This window comes from Gorilla gorilla, chromosome 16, assembly GCF_029281585.2.
Source record: "Gorilla gorilla gorilla isolate KB3781 chromosome 16, NHGRI_mGorGor1-v2.1_pri, whole genome shotgun sequence".
NCBI classification, from domain to species: Eukaryota; Metazoa; Chordata; class Mammalia; order Primates; family Hominidae; genus Gorilla; species Gorilla gorilla.
Genome location: NC_073240.2, coordinates 33,182,469 through 33,203,131, shown reverse-complemented (window position 1 = coordinate 33,203,131; position 20,663 = coordinate 33,182,469). Strand labels below are relative to the sequence as shown.

The 20,663-nt window shown below is 48.8% G+C and overlaps 1 protein-coding gene and 1 pseudogene across 1 annotated transcript; one reads left to right on the top strand and one right to left on the bottom strand.

The window, feature by feature from the left end:
* The window catches only part of LOC134757267 (uncharacterized), a 214,320-nt pseudogene extending 195,224 nt beyond the window's left edge, over positions 1-19,096 (top strand).
* LOC134757308 (dynamin-1-like) lies at positions 2,678-4,948 on the bottom strand. Its single transcript, XM_063698932.1, has 2 exons — positions 4,572-4,948; positions 2,678-3,144 (listed from the first exon to the last, which is right to left on the bottom strand). Exons 1-2 carry the CDS (start codon positions 4,744-4,746, stop codon positions 2,855-2,857), a joined length of 465 nt encoding a protein of 154 aa, XP_063555002.1. The 5' UTR covers positions 4,747-4,948; the 3' UTR covers positions 2,678-2,854.
* Positions 19,097-20,663: the final 1,567 nt, after the last annotated feature.

Sequence of the window (20,663 nt, the reverse complement as noted above, 5' to 3'; positions counted from 1 at the left end):
CCACCTTCTTATTCAGAGAGGCAGGACAGTGGGGCTAACTGTGGACCAGGCGAGGGCACCGGCTGCTGGGGTGGCCCCCGTTCCCCGGTGTACACATTGTGTCTGTGTAAGGTTTTGTATATTCCAGAGGGTAGGGCCGCCCTTGTGTCATACCTAGCTGAGGTTGGAGCTGGCACATGGGGAGGAGGTTGTAATAATTATTTGTGGCTGGGAAACTTATTTATTGCTAGCATAGGACAGAGGAAGTAGGCGGGGATGGGGTCGTGGCTCCCTGGTGATGCGACTCCTGTTTATTTTGCTTTTTATTTTGGAATAAACGGATTTAGCCATACTGCTCGGCCTGGTGTGTTTCCGTTTCCCTCACTGGGTCCTGGAGTTTGTGCCACCAAACAAGGAGTCCCAGAGTGTCTTGAGCATGTCCAGCTAGGCTGTTGGGGACCTTCCAGGCGTGTTACCTGTGTGCTGCCTGGTGGCGCCTGGGGGATTCCAAGGGGACTGCCATGTAGTCTATGGGGCGCAGTCCAGCCCTGACAGCCAACAGGCTCAGAAGCCTGATCTAGCGGTGGCCAGGAAGACAGGTACCAGCACCTAAGGGCACTGACTTCCACCCACCCCAGGCATCTTCCCTTCCGTCCCCTTGCCTCCCTCCCCTGTCTGCACCTGGTGGCCTGTTCTCTCTGTCCCTCCAGAGTGCTGGCTGCCCGGCAGGCTCCCTCCGGGCTGAGTTCATGGCCCTGCCCCCTGTGGCCAGAGCCGGCTTCACAGGACAAGAGCCAGCTAAGTTCCAGGGGCTTTCCAGGAAAAGTGTCCCTTGGAAAGGGTATGACCTTTTCACCCCTCCAAACAGCACCCTAAAAATGGCTTGGCCTTTCCCCTCCCCTGAGCTCCACAGAGAACACAGCCAGCAGAGGACACACTTCCCCGTCATCCAGAAATGGGTTTGATTCTCAGCCAAGGGACAGCAGGACTGGTAGAGACTGTCAGGCCACACAGCTGCCTGCACAGCACTCCCATGCTTGGTGGGGGGGCGGGAGGGATGGCGGGGGCTGACTCTCCATAGGCCAGGCGTGACAGGGTGACTCACCGGAGGTCTTGCACTTTGGAGGGGCAATGTCAGGGGACAGCTTTCTCTTGTTGGGCCACAAGACTCCAAGAGGACAGCACGGTGACTGATTCCCAGCACTAGAGGCGAGGCCGTTGGCCACATGTAGGTGTAGGGGTGTGTGTGTGTGTGTGTGTGTGTGTGTGTGTGTGTGTGTGTGTATGGGTATTTATAGATATTTACAGAACAATGCGAGGGCATACCACAGAGGGGGGCACAAGTTTTCACAACGGTCACACCTGGATGTGTCAGCTCACCACTACAACAGACTAAGTCACAGATGAAGGGGGCTGGCTTTGGGGCTGGGGGAGCCGCTGCCAAGTCACAGAACAGCCGCCCAGGCAGGCTTGGAAAGGGAGGCCTCCGAGAAGAGAAGGGATCTGTTTAGAGGTCGAAGGGGGGCGTGGGGCTCTCAGGATGGGATGGACTTGCCTGACCCGATCGGCTGGCAGTTGCAGAGAAAGCAGAGAGAAGACAGGAGAGACAAAAGGGAGCAGAGAGCTGGTGAGGCAAGTGCAGAGCACAGGTGTGCCACAGCAGCTGTGGGAGGGCCAGGGAGGGGAGGGCGCAGGTGCGGGTGTGGCAAGGTTCCTGGAAAAGAGGGGCTGGAAGGGAAAGGGGAGGAAGATGGAGGGAGGAGCCGGAGCTTCACAGGTAGTGCCTGGGGACTGTGGCGGCCCTCCTCACCCCACACATGCTGGCCTCTTCCATTGCACCCTGGCAGTGTACCCACAGGTCAGACCAACGCTCGGCCTCTTTGGGCTTCCCTCTTCTCTGGTCACCAACCAACTTGTCTTCCAAGTCGTCTTCCAACCTGTCTTCCAACCAACTGGTCCAGGGCCACCTCTCACCTTGGGGAGCCCAATGTAACAGCCACCAGGCCTGACAAAAGGAACATTGCTCGAACAAGGATGATGAAGCTAAATGGGATGGATGGTTGGAGTGATCGCCGGAGCCCCCTCTGGGTGGTCAGGAAGCTCAGGACCCTCTGAAGGGACCCTGGGGGAGGCAGGGTGGGCAGGCAGCCAGATGCCACTGGCTGTAAACTTATAAGTCTAAGAGGGGAGCCTCAGCTTGTTGGAGATTGCAGGTCCCATAGGTGAGGCTGGGTCCTTCCTCCCAGGGAAAGAAGAGGGAGACCATGGCAAGGGATGCGGGTGGGCTTGCTGGGCAGAGCTCAGCTGGGCCAGCAGGCACGGTGCTCCTCTCGGCTGAACAGCAGGGCCAACCTCTAGGAGCAACAAGCCAAGGTGCGTGAGCCTGCTGGCTGGTGGTAGTGCTTCAGTGGGGCCCAGGGACCCTGCCTTCAGTCACATGCTAGTAGCTATGATGGTACCTGGGAGGGAGGGAAGGGGGCTGTGTGCCCCTACCTGACCTGTGAGGTGTGTTTTGGGTTGACCGTGTGTATGGGACTCTCGAGGTTTTATCCTAGATCACCCCTGTTTTGCCGACAGATAGAGGAGGTGGGACCCTATCACCCCTGCTCTGCAGTGGATTTGGCTCTCAGCACTCCAAGGCATCCAGGCTGGGAGCTGGATGCCCCACCCTGGCAGCATGGCTCAGACAGCACAAAAGGCATGGCGTGCCCAGGATGACATTCCTGGGCCTCTGGCCACCTCAGAGTACAGCCCCACACACAACCCCCTCCAAGCTCTCAGCCCTTACACCATAAACCATGAGCTCCCTGACGGCTCCAGAGACCACCCACATCTGCCAGCTTGGGCACGGAGCCTGTTCCAAGAGCCCCCAGTCTCAGCCATGGGGGCTGGGGAGCTTTGGGGCCATGGGGGCCAGCCCTGGTACCTGCATCTGGCAAGGACGCTCTGCACCTGCAGCCAGTTGTTGTCCACGGGCCCCCACGTGCGTGCTGATGGTGGTTGTGTTGATGTCACCGATGATGCTGAGCACCTCCTTCAGCACGTGGTACATGCACAGCATCTCATCTCGCCACTGTGCCTGCTCTGCCGACTCCTCCATCAGCGTGTTCTGGTTCCCATGCAAGTACAGGTTGGACAGCAACTCTGATAATAGAACTCCTTGGTCTGAGAGGGGGCAAAGAGGGAAGGAGGTTGGGACCTGATGCATGTGCTGGCCTGATGCCTGTGCTGGGACAGTGTGCTGGACTTGGAGCCCTGAGTATGGCTTTGCACACGCGGCTTCTACACCGCTTAGACTCAAAGATCTGCCGCCCCACCGCCCTTTTCTCACTCAGATAGGGACACTGAGGTCCAGAGGAAAAGTCACCTGTCCAAGGTCACAGATCTGGGAGGGGACCCAGGACCTATCATGCCACCAGGACACCTGTCTACTCAGTTTTTTAAAAATGTTTTTTGGAGATAGGATCTCGCTCTGTTGCTGGGCTGGAGTACAGTGAGCAAGATCACCACTCACTGTAGCCTCAACCTCTTGGGCTCAAAGTGATCCTCCAATGTCAGCCTGTCGAATAGCTAAGACTATAGGCACGTGCCATCACCAAGCCTAGCTATTTTTAAAATTTTTATGTAGAGACCAGGTCTCACTATGTTGCCCAAGCTAGTCTCGAGCTCCTGTGCTCAAGCTATCCTCCTACCTTGGCCTCCCAAAGTGCTGGGATTACAGGCATGGACCACTGTCCCTAGTCCCACGTTATAGTTCTGTGAGACAGCTCTGGTCTGGACTGTGCCTCCCTCCCTGAACCTGGTCCCATAAGGCTGGTCAGCATCTCCCCCAGGCCAACATGGCCACCTGCATCCCCAGTGCCACAGGAGCCCCCTGCCCCTATGAGGTGGTGCATGCACGTTGTTGATCATGACATGCATGACGGTCTTGGGCATGAAACCAACTATGAGGTCCCACACAGTCTTGTTGACAATGGCCATGTAGGAGTCCACAAGGTTTTGGGTGGTTTCCATTTGCCGCTCCAGCTGTGGGTCCATGGAGTGGACTTAAGATTGAGTCTAGACCTAGACTACTGCCGGGCTTTGCAAAACCCAACTGGGGTTGGGTCCTGGGCTGCTCTCTGTGGTTCTGAAGCACCATCTCCCACCAGTGTGGCTGCTCCCCCTTAATCTGCATCTCTGGTGTCTCCTATACAGCCTCTGCTAGAAATGCAAAAGCAGAGAGGGCTTTTATTTTCTATCTTCCAAAATAAATTTCAAAGTATTATTGGCAAACTTGAATAGTGACTTCTGTTTCATAATTTTTCATCGCCTTTTGGTTTCATCTTTAGAAAGTTTTTTAAGTTATGAGAATTTTTCTTTCCCTGAGAAGTTGATGCACATAAATCCCCTTGTTTGCCACATTAATGGCAGACCCTACTTTCCCCTCCCCGATTCCTGCAGGGGCTCTCCAAAAACCCAGCCTGAAATCTAAGCATTAGGAAAGAGCCCAGCCAATCGCATCCCAGTGGTATCCCCACTGGGATATCCCCTTCTTCACCTCTCCCAGACTCTAGCCTTGCCTCACCCTCTCAGCCACCAGGGACACTCACAGGGAATCTTGTTAATCTCATTGAAGAACTTCTCCAGTTTGGCAAACATGTCCTCCTGGCTCTCCCCAGCACTCCCACTCTCGGTGGAGTTGTCCACGGGTCCAATGGGCATCGTGGCGGTGGTGGTGGCAGGAGCCACAATAGGCTCTTGGTTCCTCTTGAAAATGTTCCTCATGGTGGCAGAGGGGACAGATGGGGATGAGAGGGGAAGAGGGCAGGGTGAGCATCCCAGAGGTCGTCTTCACCTCAGAAAGCCATGCCCAAAGGACCAGGAGAAGCTCTTTATCGATCAAAGATATTTTGCATAATATTAACAACTGTAGTAAACCAATAATAATAGACATCATCCAATTAGTACACAGTCAGCCTGGGCAGCATAGCAAGACCCTATCTTTAGAAAAAAAATTTTTTTTTAATTAGGCATGGTGGAGGCTGAAGTGACAGAGGATCACTTGAGTCCAGGAGTTTGAGGTTACATGAGCTATGGGTGACTAAGTAAGGTTCTATCTCTTAAAAAAAATAGTAGTACATATATGTGCCAAGCACTATGCAAAGCACTTTCCATGCATTATTCATCTAATCCAAAAAGTAACCTAATGGTTTTTATTGTTTCCATTTAACAGATGGGGAAACAGGTTCAGAGAGGTTAGAAAGGTTTTCCAAGGTCACTTAGCTGTAAGTTCTGAAACTGAGGTTTGAACTGGTCTGCCCAACTCCAGAGCTTGTATAGCTAATCACTCTCCTATATCTCATTTAAATCTAACCTCACCACTCTAGGAAGGAGACAAGGTTTTACACTGAGGGCTCCTCTTTCAACCTCTCTCGTTGACTTCCAAGGATTTCTAGATATTACTCTGCCTAGAATCTCTGCCCAGCTCCATGACACTTGAACTCTCCACATCCCTGACTCCAATTCCTCCTCCTGCCCTCCGAGACTCCTCAGCCCTCTGTGGTTTCTTCATGGGCTCCCTCAGTGCCCACTCAGGGTTTGTTTTGACCTCTCCTGTAGGAAGACGGCACCCACATCTCCATCTCTAGCCCTTCCTCCCGGGTCCACTCTGTAGCCGCTACTCCAAGTTCATCTCTAGCCCTGCCCCCACATGCAGCTGCACATTAGCCTGCCTGCATCAAAGATGTGATGTTTATTAATAACATAACCCAGACTTACTGTAGAAAATTTGGGGAGAGAGAGAAATGCCCCCATAATTCTACCCTCCAAAGTCAACTAGCATTAGGGGCATTCTATGCTGGTATTTTTTCTGAGTATGTTTTACATGTTGAGACCATGCTATGCATAGTTTTTTTGAAGATTTTTTACATAAAATTTCATCATAAGCCTTTTCCTTTTTTGTTTTGTATTATTAAATAGCTACAGAATATCGTACTACACGGTAACACCATAATTTGTTTAGCCATTCCACTATTAGACATTTAGGCAGTTTTCAACTTTTCGCTAGTAAAACACTGAGCATATATGTTGGTGTTCATTTAAGGCAATGTTCTTACGAGCTTCCAAACTCTGCCCCCCCCGTAATTCTGTCCTCTCCACCAAGCTCTTTTTGCTCCTCGGGGCTATGCACTCATTTCTCAACTGAAAGTCCTATGAGGGAAGATCACAAAGGGAAAGGGAGAACAAGGCAGCAGGTGGAGCTCATTTTTGGTGGGTGATGTGATAAACTGGACTGGTCCAGCCTCAGCCGAGGGAAGGGGGAAATGTTAGGCACAAGAAAGGGCAGGGATGGCAAAGACTTCCTGAGAAGTCAGGAGGGATCCTGTGCAGGAGCGGGAACTGGCTTAACCAGAGGAAAAGCCCTCAACTGAGAAGGGGTCAGGAGGAAAGGTCTGTGGTTTGACCCGAGGTTGGGACATTTTGAGAGATTTCTCACTTTTATTTTTCTTTAAAACAACAGGAAAGAGACAGGAGGGGTGTGAGGGAGCCACAGGCCTGCGGAGACTGGAGGAGGAGGCAAAGCTGGTGGGAGGCGTTTCCTGCAGTTTCTGTGCAGTGCAGAGGGCCTGGGTGATCCTGGGGACTGATGGGGCACGGGCTGCCCTCGTACTGTGGGGAGACTCTCACCAGGGGGCTCAGCAGTCAGGGGTAGCCATGGAGAAGGAGAAAGCTGTCAGTGGGATTTCTCCAGGGCTGGTGCTTTGCCAGGTGAATACCACAAACATGCCAAGGGAGTGTAGGGAATTGTGAACAAGTTGTAGGCACCACCGACCACGGTGGGAAAAGAAGACTGGAGGGGCTGATGGTGGCCCAGGAAGGTCAGGGAGATTTCTCCAGGAAGAGCATTCTAGGCTGAGGGAGAGTAAGTGCCGAGGCTGTGGGCTGGGGGTCTGTTTGGTGGGTTTGTGGCTGGTAGCAAGAGGCCAGCATGGCAGGAACTGAGTGACTGAGAGCAGGGACAGGAAATGCCTGTGGGAGCCAGCCAGGGGCCAGGCCAGGCAGGGATCTTATTCTAAATGTGACAAGAAGCCACAGGAGGGTTTTAAATAGATCAGTCTGGCTGCAGTGTGGAGATCAGGCTGAGTGGAGGGGAGTGGAAGCTTCCAGATTGGAGGCTACTGTGGTACTCCAGGTGGAGGGTGGAAAGTGGCCAGATTTGGAAGGCACTGTGGGTTGTTGATGAGTTTGCAGACACCTGGGATGTGGGGGGTGACCCCACATGGATGGGAAGGATGACCCCAAGGCTTCTGGTCTCAGCACCTGGTGCCATGTACTGGGTGCATAACTGAGAGGTGGGCCCTGAATCCACCCCATCCACTCTCTGGGCCCACTGCCCATGCCTGCCTTTGACAGAGAGCCTCCTTCTCAGGCATCTTCTATTCCCTTGCTGTCTGGGCAGCTACAGCCTCCTGGTTTTTTTTGGAGTCTGGAAAAGCCTCGAATCTGCTGCTGCTGCTTCATGGACTCCCCACATTCCCTCTCTGCAGCTCTAAGTCATCTTCCTCTGGCGGGTTCCCCGGGAACACTGTCTGTCTTTCATAAGAGCTCGGGGATGACATTTGTTATTGGCTGTTTTCAACTCTTTCCCCCCTTTCCTCTGCAGTTATGCTCCATCCTAGTCTTTTTACTTATGACAGCCAAAGTGAAACTTTCAAAATATGCATTTGTACATGTTACCCCTGCCCCCACCCTAAAAGGCCTCCCACAGCTTCTCATTCCTCTTTGGGAAAGACAAAACTCCTTGACGCAGCCTATGGTGCCCCTGATCCTGCCCTGCCTGGCCTGCCAGCCTCACCCTGAACCATGCTCCATCCACTCCAGCTGCCCTGGCCTTGCCTCAGGCTTTGGACTCAGCACACTGCATCCCACCTCTGGGCCTTTGCATAGGCTGTGCTCTCTGCCTAGGCTGCCCTTTCATCTCCTCTTTACCTGGATAAATACCCACCCTTCGGGTCTCAGTTCAATCATCAATTTTTCAAGAAAGCACTTTTGCTTTCCCAGATTAGTTCAGGTATGCCCCATTATAAATGCTCACCACCACCAGATGGCTCTCCTTTCTTGCACTTCTCATAATTACAATTTTATATGCACTTATGTGAAGTGCATGGTAAATTCCATGAGGGAAGCAGGATATGAGCTCAGTAAATACTTGAGTGAGTGAATGAATGAATGAATGAATGAATGAATGAATGTGTCTCTCACATCTGTTCTCTCTACTCCATTCCTTACCTTCCCACCCTAGTGCAGGTCTGTACCATTTCTGGTCTATGGAACCAGCCTCCCTGCTCCACTCCCCATGGAGCTAACTTCACAAACCCCACTTATAACTGCTCAGCACCCTTCAGTGGTTCCTGCTGGGTATAGAGGGAAGTCTAATCTCCTTTTCTTGGACTCCAACACTCCTGAGATGCAGTTCTCCCCCTTCATTCCTGGCCTGCAGGTTCCCTGAACCTCTGGAGCATTAAACATCTTCATTCCTGGCTGGTTTATTTCACTCCAAGCAGCTTTACTTTGCTACAGGACCATTTCTGGATGGTCAGTCTTGGAGAGAAAGCCCGCATCCACCATGAACCTTGGGTCCCTCTACGGTGCCAGGGCCACTTCCAGGTGCCTCAGATAAGGGTCAGTGAACGCTTCTCAGATTCACATCCAACCCACATTTATTGAATGCCCTCTATGTGCCAGACACAACCAAATTTATTTTTAAATTTTTCGCAGCAGTTCTGAAAAGTAGGTATTATTTTCCACAATTGTATATTGAAGAAATCAAGTTTCACAGAGGGATTTGTTTGGAGTCAAATGAGAAGTGGTTGGCATTCTTGGGACTACATTCAGCCTCTTCCCGCAGCCCGTGCTGCCTCCTGCCCGCCCTGCAGTGGAGAGTGAGAGGGTGGGGTGCTGTAGGGACCGTGGACCGGCTGTGGGGAGCTGTCTGCAGAAAGGGGAGGAGGACTGCTAATCCAGGGGCAAGGGTAGAATGGAGGAGCTAGGCTCAACCTGATAAATGGCATCTACAAAAAGCCCACAGCTAACATTATATTAAATGAAGAAAGATTGAAAGATTTTCCCCCAAAGATCAGGAAAAAGACAAGAATTCCCACTGTCACCACTTCTGTTCAACAGTGGACTGGAAGTTCTAGTCACGGCAATTAGGGAAGAAAAAGAAAATGGAAAACTGTCTTCATTTGCATGATTCTATATATAGAAAATCCTAAGGAATCCACCAACACACACACACGCACACACACAAATTATTAGAACAAATGATTTCAGGCTGAATGCAGTGGCTCATACCTGTAATCCCAGCACTTCAGGAGGTGGACGCAAGCGGATCACCTGAGGTCAGGAGTTCAAGACCAGCCTGGCCAATATGGTAGAACCCCATCTCTACTAAAAATACAAAAATTAGCCTTGCATGGTGGCACATGCCTATAATCCCAGCTACTAGAGAGGCTGAGGCATGAGAATTGCTAGAGCCCAGGAGGCAGAGGTTACAGTGAGCTGAGATTGCACCACTGTTCTCCAGCCTGGGCGATAGAGTGAGACTCTGTCTGAAAAAAAAAAAAAAAAAAAAAAAGAACCAATGAGTTCAGCAATGTGGCAGGGTACAAGACTGAGATACAAAAATCTATTATATTTCTATACACTAGCAATGAACAATCTGAAAGTGAAATTAAGAAAACAGTTCCACTTATAATGACATCAAAAAGAGTAAGATACCTAGGAACAAAAGAAGTGCAAGATTTGTAGTTGAAAACTACGAAACAATCTTGAAGGAAATTAAAGGTCTAAATAAGTGGGAAGATAGTGGAAAACTCAACATTGTTGATATGATCCCTGAGCTGATCTACAGATTCAACACAATGCCTGTCAAAATTCCAGCTATTTTGTAGAAATTAACAAGCTGGTCCTAAAATTCATATGGAAATGCAAGGAACCCAGAATAGCCAAAACATCCTGATTAAAGAAGAACAGGCCTGGTGCAGTGGTTCATGCCTGTAGTACCAGCACTTTGGGAGGCCAAGGCGGGTGGATTGCATGAGCCCAGGAGTTCAAGACCAGCCTGGGCAGCTTGGTGAAACCTCTTCTCTACAAAAATACAAAAATTAGCCAGTTGTGGTGGCATGCGGCTGTAGTCCTAGCTACTCAGAAGGCTGAGGTTGGAGGATCAATTGAGCCCGGGAGGTCAAGGCTGCAGTGAGCCATGTTCACGTCATGTACTCCAGCCTGGGTGACAGAGTGAGACCTTGGCTCAGAAGACAGACAAACAAAAAACAAAGTTGGAAGACCCATTCTGCCTGATTTCAAAACTTACTACAAAGCTACAGTAATCAAGACAGTATGGTCAATAGTAGGCAGGTACTATTAAAAAAATAATAAAAAATAAAACCAGTGTGGTATTGCCATGAGGTTAGACATACAGATAGAATTGAGAGTCCAGAAATGAACCCTCATATTTGTGGTCGGTTGCTATTTTACAAGGGAATAAGACAATTGGATGGAGGACACAATAGTCTTTTCAACAAATGTTATATACCAAATGGATATCCACATACAAACGAATGAATGTGAACGCCTTCCTTATGCCATACTCAAAGTGGATTGTAGAAACATAGTGGAACCTAATTTCTAGAGGAAAATTAAAAATTAGCCAGGTGTAATGGCACATGGCTGTAGTCTAGCTACTCGGGAGGCTGAGGCTGGAGGATCACTTGAGCTCAGGAGGCCATGGCTGCAGTGAGCCATGATCGTGCCACTGCACTTCAGCCTGGGTGACAGAGTGAGACCGTGTCTTAAAAAATAAGTGGATTGTAGACTTGAATGTGAGACTGAAAACTATACAACTCCCATAAGAAAACAAAGGAGTAAATCTTAGTGCCCTTAGGTTTAGTGATGGTTTCTTGGATATAGCACGAAAAATATGGCAACAAAAGAAATAGCTACATTGGACATCATCAAAATTGAAAACTTTTTTGCTTCAAAGGACACCATTAAAAGCTGAAAATATGACCGGGCACAGTGGCTCATGCCTGTAATCCCAGCACTCTGGGAGGCCAAGGAGGCCAGATCAACTGAGGTCAGGAGTTTGGGACCAGGCTGGCCAACATGGTGAAACCCTGTCTCTACTAAAAATACAAAAATTAGCCAGGCATGTTGGTGAGCGCCTATAATAATCCCAGCTACTTGGGAGGCTGAGGCAGGAGAATCACTTGAACCTGGGAGGCAGAGGTTGCAGTGAACTGAGATTGTGCCATTGCACTCCAGCCTGGGCAACAAGAGTGAAACTCCATCTCAAAGACAAACAACAAAAAAACACCACACACACAAAATGAAAATATAACCCTAGAATGGGAGAAAATATTTGCAAATTATATGTTCAACAAGGAACTGGTATGCAGAATATATACAAATTCTTACAACTCAATAATAAAAAGACAAAATATTTTAAGATGACCAAAGGATTTGAATCGGTATTTCTCTATGGAAGACACACAAATGGCCCTTAAGCACATGAAAACATATGCGACATCATTAGACATCAGGGAAATGCAAATCAAAACTATAGTGAGGGCCGGGCGCGGTGGCTCACGCCTGTAATCCCAGCACTTTGGGAGGCCGAGGCGGGCGGATCACGAGGTCAGGAGATCAAGACCATCCTGGCTAACACGGTGAAACCCCGTCTCTACTAAAAATAGAAAAAATTAGCCGGGCGTGGTAGTGGGCGCCTGTAGTCCCAGCTACTCGTGAGGCTGAGGCAGGAGAATGGCGTGAACCCGGGAGGTAGAGCTTGCAGTGAGCCGAGATCGCGCCACTGCACTCCAGCCTGGGCGACAAAGCAAGACTCCGTCTCAAAAAAAAAAAAAAAAAAAAAACTACAATGAAATGCCACTTCACCTCCACCAGGATCACTCTAAACAAAAAGACATAATAGCAAATGTTGTCCTTTTGGCTTAGGATTGACTTGGCGATGTGGGCTCTTTTTTGGTTCCCTATGAACTTTAAAGTAGTTTTTTCCAATTCTGTGAAGAAAGTCATTGGTAGCTTGATGGGGATGGCATTCAATCTATAAATTACCTTGGGCAGTGTGGCCATTTTCATGATATTGATTCTTCCTACCCATGAGCATGGAATGTTCTTCCATTTGTTTGTATCCTCTTTTATTTCATTGAGCAGTGGTTTGTAGTTCTCCTTGAAGAGGTCCTTCATGTCCCATGTAAGTTGGATTCCTAGGTATTTTATTCTCTTTGAAGCAATTGTGAATGGGAGTTCACTCATGATTTGGTTCTCTGTCTGTCTGCTATTAGTGTATAAGAATGCTTGTGATTTTTGCACATTGATTTTGTATCCTGAGACTTTGCTGAAGTTGCCTATCAGCTTAAGGAGATTTTGGGCTGAGACAATGGGGTTTTCTGGATATACAATCATGTCATCTGCAAACAGGGACAATTTGACTTCCTCTTTTTTGAATTGAATACCCTTTATTTCCTTCTCCTGCCTGATTGTCCTGGCCAGAACTTCCAACACTGTGTTGAATAGGAGTGGTGAGAGAGGGCATCCCTGTCTTGTGCCTGTTTTCAAAGGGAATGCTTCCGGTTTTTGCCCATTCAGTATGATATTGGCTGTGGGTTTGTCATAGATAGCAAAGCTGGAGGCATCATGCTACCTGACTTCAAACTATACTACAAGGCTACAGTAACCAAAACAGCATGGTACTGGTACCAAAACAGAGATATAGACCACTGGAACAGAACAGAGCCCTCAGAAATAATGCCACATGTCTACAACCATCTGATCTTTGACAAACCTGACAAAAACAAGAAATGGGGAAAGGATTCCCTATTTAATAAATGGTGCTGGGAAAACTGGCTAGCCATATGTAGAAAGCTGAAACTGGATCCCTTCCTTACACCTTATACAAAAATTAATTCAAGATGGATTAAAGACTTAAATGTTAGACCTAAAACCATAAAAACCCTAGAAGAAAGCCTAGGCAATACCATTCGGGACATAGGCATGGACAAGGGCTTCATATCTAAAACACCAAAAGCAATGGCAACAAAAGCCAAAATTGACAAATGGGATCTAATTAAACTAAAGAGCTTCTGCACAGCAAAACAAACTACCATCAGATTGAACAGGCAACCTACAGGACGGGAGAAAATTTTTGCAACCTACTCATCTGACAAAGGGCTCATATACAGAATCTACAATGAACTCAAACAAATTTACAAGAGAAAAACAAACAACCCCATCAAAAAGTGGGCAAAGGATATGAACAGACACTTCTCAAAAGAAGACATTAATGCAGCCAAAAGACACATGAAAAAATGCTCATCATCACTGGCCATCAGAGAAATGCAAATCAAAACCACGATGAGATACCATCTCACACCAGTTAGAATGGCAATCATTAAAAAGTCAGGAAACAACAGGTGCTGGAGACGATGTGGAGAAATAGGAACACTTTTGTACTGTTGGTGGGACTGTAAACTAGTTCAACCATTGTGGAAGTCAGTGTGGCGATTCCTCAGGGATCTAGAACTAGAAATACCATTTGACCCAGCCATCCCATTACTGGGTATGTACCCAAAGGATTATAAGTCATGCTGCTATAAAGACACATGCACACGTATATTTATTGCGGCACTATTCACAATAGCAAAGACTTGGAACCAAGCCAAATGTCCAGCAATGATAAGACTGGATTCAGAAAATGTGGCACATATACACCATGGAATACTATGCAGCCATAAAAAATGATGCGTTCATATTCTTTGTAGGGACATGGATGAAGCTGGAAACCATCATTCTCAGCAAACTATCGCAAGGACAAAAAACCAAGCACCACATGTTCTCACTCATAGGTGGGAATTGAACAATGAGAACACATGGACACAGGAAGGGGAACATCACACACTGGGGCCTGTTGTGGGGTGGGGGGAGGGGGGAGGGATAGCATTAGGAGATATACTTAATGTTAAATGATGAGTTAATGGGTGCAGCACACCAACATGGCACATGTATACATATGTAACTAACCTGCACGTTGTGCACATGTACCCTAAAACTTAAAGTATAATTAAAAAAAAATAAGAAGTGTTGTCTGGGATGTGGAAAACTTGGAACCCTCATACATGGCTGGTGGGAACATAAATTGGTGCTGGCACCTTAAAATGTCAAACATAGTTATGACCCAGCAATTCCATACCTACGTATATACCCAAGAGAAATGAAAACGTATGTCCATGCAAAAACATACATGGATGTTCACAGCAGCATTATTCATAATATCCCACAAGTGGGATATTATTAGCCATATTTAGTTATAAAATAGCCCAAAGTGGAAATAACCCAAATGTTTATAAATTGACGAATGGATAAATATAAAATGTGTTCTAGGCAAGGTGCGGTGGCTCATGCCTGTAATGCCAACGTTTCGGAGGCTGAAGTGGGAGGATTGCTTGAGGCCAGGAGCTTGAGACCAGCCTGGGCAATATAGGGAGACCCCATATCTACAAAAAATTAAAAAATTAGCCTGGTGTGATGGCATGCACCTGTAGTCCCAGCTACTCAGGAAGCTGCGGTGGGATGATCACTTGAGCCCTGGAGGTGGAGGCTGTAGTAAGCCATGGTTGCACCACTGCACTCCAGCTGTGTGACAGAGTGAGACCCTGTCTCAAAAAAAAAAAAAAAGTGTTCTACCTACACCATGGAATATTATGTGGCAATGAAAAGGCAATGAGATACTGATACATGCTACAACATGGATGAACCTTGAAAACATCATACTAAATGAAAGAAGCCAGTCACAAAGACCACATATTTTATAATTCCATTGATAGGAAATGTTTAGGATAGACAAATCTATAGAGTCAGGAAGTAGATTAGTGGTTGCTGGAGCTGGGAAGAGGATGGGAATGAAGAATGACTGCTAATGGGACTGGGTTTCTTTCTGAAGTGGCAAAAATGTTCTACTTAGGTTATGCAAATTGTTCCACAATTCTGTGGATACAATAAAATGCACTGAACTGTATACTTTAATGAGTGACTTATATATGAATTACATCTCAATAAAGCTGTTTTTTGAAAAAAAGGTCACAGAGCCCTTAACAGTTTTGTAGAAGTGAGGGGAGATGGACATGGCGGAAGGCCCTGGACACATATTTATCCCCTTGTGTGGCTACTTGCAGTTCCCGCCAAACCGGACCCATCTCTTTGTCCCCAGAGGTGAAGTCCAGTGGACCTTGGTTTTTCACTTCAAGACCAGTTTTGGCGTCAAGGCTATTTCAACATGGCAGGTAGTAAGAGTTTAATAAATGCTTGGTGAATGAACCTACATTGCATCAATGTACAGGTCACCAGAAGTACTTAAGGCTGGAGCAGTCTCCAGGGCTGGGGAGGGGATCTCAGCAGGTTTTGAAAGGAAGGGACAGAACTTAAGAGCTTCTAAAATGTTCCTTCAGAAGAACCCTGAGTCCAGAGGAGAGTTAACACATCCCTAACATGCAGTAAGAAAAGTCTCACATTTTTTCTTTAAATTCTTGTGCTGTATGCATCCTACTCTATATTTCCAGCTTGTTTTAATTTAAAAATACTGTAAATTGCCATTCAGTAAAACGGATGCTTCAGGGAGTTGTGCTGTTTATTCCTGCATCCTGGAATACCTGTGGGTGTATGCTGCTATGTTGCCTCAGAGGACCTCAGTCAACAAATACCCTGAGTGCCCACTGTGTGCTTGGCACGAGGGGTGCTGTTGCCAACACAGGATCTTCCCTCATAGGACTTTCAGTTGAGAAATGAGTGCATAGCCCCGAGGAGCAAAAAGAGCTTGGTGGAGAGGACAGAATTACGGGGGGGGCAGAGTTTGGAAGCTCGTAAGAACATTGCCTTAAATGAACACCAACATATATGCTCAGTGTTTTACTAGCGAAAAGTTGAAAACTGCCTAAATGTCTAATAGTGGAATGGCTAAACAAATTATGGTGTTACCGTGTAGTACGATATTCTGTAGCTATTTAATAATACAAAACAAAAAAGGAAAAGGCTTATGATGAAATTTTATGTAAAAAATCTTCAAAAAAACTATGCATAGCATGGTCTCAACATGTAAAACATACTCAGAAAAAATACCAGCATAGAATGCCCCTAATGCTAGTTGACTTTGGAGGGTAGAATTATGGGGGCATTTCTCTCTCTCCCCAAATTTTCTACAGTAAGTCTGGGTTATGTTATTAATAAACATCACATCTTTGATGCAGGCAGGCTAATGTGCAGCTGCATGTGGGGGCAGGGCTAGAGATGAACTTGGAGTAGCGGCTACAGAGTGGACCCGGGAGGAAGGGCTAGAGATGGAGATGTGGGTGCCGTCTTCCTACAGGAGAGGTCAAAACAAACCCTGAGTGGGCACTGAGGGAGCCCATGAAGAAACCACAGAGGGCTGAGGAGTCTCGGAGGGCAGGAGGAGGAATTGGAGTCAGGGATGTGGAGAGTTCAAGTGTCATGGAGCTGGGCAGAGATTCTAGGCAGAGTAATATCTAGAAATCCTTGGAAGTCAACGAGAGAGGTTGAAAGAGGAGCCCTCAGTGTAAAACCTTGTCTCCTTCCTAGAGTGGTGAGGTTAGATTTAAATGAGATATAGGAGAGTGATTAGCTATACAAGCTCTGGAGTTGGGCAGACCAGTTCAAACCTCAGTTTCAGAACTTACAGCTAAGTGACCTTGGAAAACCTTTCTAACCTCTCTGAACCTGTTTCCCCATCTGTTAAATGGAAACAATAAAAACCATTAGGTTACTTTTTGGATTAGATGAATAATGCATGGAAAGTGCTTTGCATAGTGCTTGGCACATATATGTACTACTATTTTTTTTAAGAGATAGAACCTTACTTAGTCACCCATAGCTCATGTAACCTCAAACTCCTGGACTCAAGTGATCCTCTGTCACTTCAGCCTCCACCATGCCTAATTAAAAAAAAATTTTTTTTCTAAAGATAGGGTCTTGCTATGCTGCCCAGGCTGACTGTGTACTAATTGGATGATGTCTATTATTATTGGTTTACTACAGTTGTTAATATTATGCAAAATATCTTTGATCGATAAAGAGCTTCTCCTGGTCCTTTGGGCATGGCTTTCTGAGGTGAAGACGACCTCTGGGATGCTCACCCTGCCCTCTTCCCCTCTCATCCCCATCTGTCCCCTCTGCCACCATGAGGAACATTTTCAAGAGGAACCAAGAGCCTATTGTGGCTCCTGCCACCACCACCGCCACGATGCCCATTGGACCCGTGGACAACTCCACCGAGAGTGGGAGTGCTGGGGAGAGCCAGGAGGACATGTTTGCCAAACTGGAGAAGTTCTTCAATGAGATTAACAAGATTCCCTGTGAGTGTCCCTGGTGGCTGAGAGGGTGAGGCAAGGCTAGAGTCTGGGAGAGGTGAAGAAGGGGATATCCCAGTGGGGATACCACTGGGATGCGATTGGCTGGGCTCTTTCCTAATGCTTAGATTTCAGGCTGGGTTTTTGGAGAGCCCCTGCAGGAATCGGGGAGGGGAAAGTAGGGTCTGCCATTAATGTGGCAAACAAGGGGATTTATGTGCATCAACTTCTCAGGGAAAGAAAAATTCTCATAACTTAAAAAACTTTCTAAAGATGAAACCAAAAGGCGATGAAAAATTATGAAACAGAAGTCACTATTCAAGTTTGCCAATAATACTTTGAAATTTATTTTGGAAGATAGAAAATAAAAGCCCTCTCTGCTTTTGCATTTCTAGCAGAGGCTGTATAGGAGACACCAGAGATGCAGATTAAGGGGGAGCAGCCACACTGGTGGGAGATGGTGCTTCAGAACCACAGAGAGCAGCCCAGGACCCAACCCCAGTTGGGTTTTGCAAAGCCCGGCAGTAGTCTAGGTCTAGACTCAATCTTAAGTCCACTCCATGGACCCACAGCTGGAGCGGCAAATGGAAACCACCCAAAACCTTGTGGACTCCTACATGGCCATTGTCAACAAGACTGTGTGGGACCTCATAGTTGGTTTCATGCCCAAGACCGTCATGCATGTCATGATCAACAACGTGCATGCACCACCTCATAGGGGCAGGGGGCTCCTGTGGCACTGGGGATGCAGGTGGCCATGTTGGCCTGGGGGAGATGCTGACCAGCCTTATGGGACCAGGTTCAGGGAGGGAGGCACAGTCCAGACCAGAGCTGTCTCACAGAACTATAACGTGGGACTAGGGACAGTGGTCCATGCCTGTAATCCCAGCACTTTGGGAGGCCAAGGTAGGAGGATAGCTTGAGCACAGGAGCTCGAGACTAGCTTGGGCAACATAGTGAGACCTGGTCTCTACATAAAAATTTTAAAAATAGCTAGGCTTGGTGATGGCACGTGCCTATAGTCTTAGCTATTCGACAGGCTGACATTGGAGGATCACTTTGAGCCCAAGAGGTTGAGGCTACAGTGAGTGGTGATCTTGCTCACTGTACTCCAGCCCAGCAACAGAGCGAGATCCTATCTCCAAAAAACATTTTTAAAAAACTGAGTAGACAGGTGTCCTGGTGGCATGATAGGTCCTGGGTCCCCTCCCAGATCTGTGACCTTGGACAGGTGACTTTTCCTCTGGACCTCAGTGTCCCTATCTGAGTGAGAAAAGGGCGGTGGGGCGGCAGATCTTTGAGTCTAAGCGGTGTAGAAGCCGCGTGTGCAAAGCCATACTCAGGGCTCCAAGTCCAGCACACTGTCCCAGCACAGGCATCAGGCCAGCACATGCATCAGGTCCCAACCTCCTTCCCTCTTTGCCCCCTCTCAGACCAAGGAGTTCTATTATCAGAGTTGCTGTCCAACCTGTACTTGCATGGGAACCAGAACACGCTGATGGAGGAGTCGGCAGAGCAGGCACAGTGGCGAGATGAGATGCTGTGCATGTACCACGTGCTGAAGGAGGTGCTCAGCATCATCGGTGACATCAACACAACCACCATCAGCACGCACGTGGGGGCCCGTGGACAACAACTGGCTGCAGGTGCAGAGCGTCCTTGCCAGATGCAGGTACCAGGGCTGGCCCCCATGGCCCCAAAGCTCCCCAGCCCCCATGGCTGAGACTGGGGGCTCTTGGAACAGGCTCCGTGCCCAAGCTGGCAGATGTGGGTGGTCTCTGGAGCCGTCAGGGAGCTCATGGTTTATGGTGTAAGGGCTGAGAGCTTGGAGGGGGTTGTGTGTGGGGCTGTACTCTGAGGTGGCCAGAGGCCCAGGAATGTCATCCTGGGCACGCCATGCCTTTTGTGCTGTCTGAGCCATGCTGCCAGGGTGGGGCATCCAGCTCCCAGCCTGGATGCCTTGGAGTGCTGAGAGCCAAATCCACTGCAGAGCAGGGGTGATAGGGTCCCACCTCCTCTATCTGTCGGCAAAACAGGGGTGATCTAGGATAAAACCTCGAGAGTCCCATACACACGGTCAACCCAAAACACACCTCACAGGTCAGGTAGGGGCACACAGCCCCCTTCCCTCCCTCCCAGGTACCATCATAGCTACTAGCATGTGACTGAAGGCAGGGTCCCTGGGCCCCACTGAAGCACTACCACCAGCCAGCAGGCTCACGCACCTTGGCTTGTTGCTCCTAGAGGTTGGCCCTGCTGTTCAGCCGAGAGGAGCACCGTGCCTGCTGGCCCAGCTGAGCTCTGCCCAGCAAGCCCACCCGCATCCCTTGCCATGGTCTCCCTCTTCTTTCCCTGGGAGGAAGGACCCAGCCTCACCTATGGGACCTGCAATCTCCAACAAGCTGAGGCTCCCCTCTTAGACTTATAAGTTTACAGCCAGTGGCATCTGGCTGCCTGCCCACCCTGCCTCCCCCAGGGTCCCTTCAGAGGGTCCTGAGCTTCCTGACCACCCAGAGGGGGCTCCGGCGATCACTCCAACCATCCATCCCATTTAGCTTCATCATCCTTGTTCGAGCAATGTTCCTTTTGTCAGGCCTGGTGGCTGTTACATTGGGCTCCCCAAGGTGAGAGGTGGCCCTGGACCAGTTGGTTGGAAGACAGGTTGGAAGACGACTTGGAAGACAAGTTGGTTGGTGACCAGAGAAGAGGGAAGCCCAAAGAGGCCGAGCGTTGGTCTGACCTGTGGGTACACTGCCAGGGTGCAATGGAAGAGGCCAGCATGTGTGGGGTGAGGAGGGCCGCCACAGTCCCCAGGCACTACCTGTGAAGCTCCGGCTCCTCCCTCCATCTTCCTCCCCTTTCCCTTCCAGCCCCTCTTTTCCAGGAACCTTGCCACACCCGCACCTGCGCCCTCCCCTCCCTGGCCCTCCCACAGCTGCTGTGGCACACCTGTGCTCTGCACTTGCCTCACCAGCTCTCTGCTCCCTTTTGTCTCTCCTGTCTTCTCTCTGCTTTCTCTGCAACTGCCAGCCGATCGGGTCAGGCAAGTCCATCCCATCCTGAGAGCCCCACGCCCCCCTTCGACCTCTAAACAGATCCCTTCTCTTCTCGGAGGCCTCCCTTTCCAAGCCTGCCTGGGCGGCTGTTCTGTGACTTGGCAGCGGCTCCCCCAGCCCCAAAGCCAGCCCCCTTCATCTGTGACTTAGTCTGTTGTAGTGGTGAGCTGACACATCCAGGTGTGACCGTTGTGAAAACTTGTGCCCCCCT

Coding starts and splice junctions, on each gene's coding strand:
- LOC134757308 (XM_063698932.1), bottom strand. CDS start 4,746: ATGAGGAACATTTTCAAGAGGAACCAAGAGCCTATTGTGGCTCCTGCC. Junction 3,145..4,571: donor TGAGATTAACAAGATTCCCT/GTGAGTGTCCCT, acceptor GCCCCCTCTCAG/ACCAAGGAGTTCTATTATCA.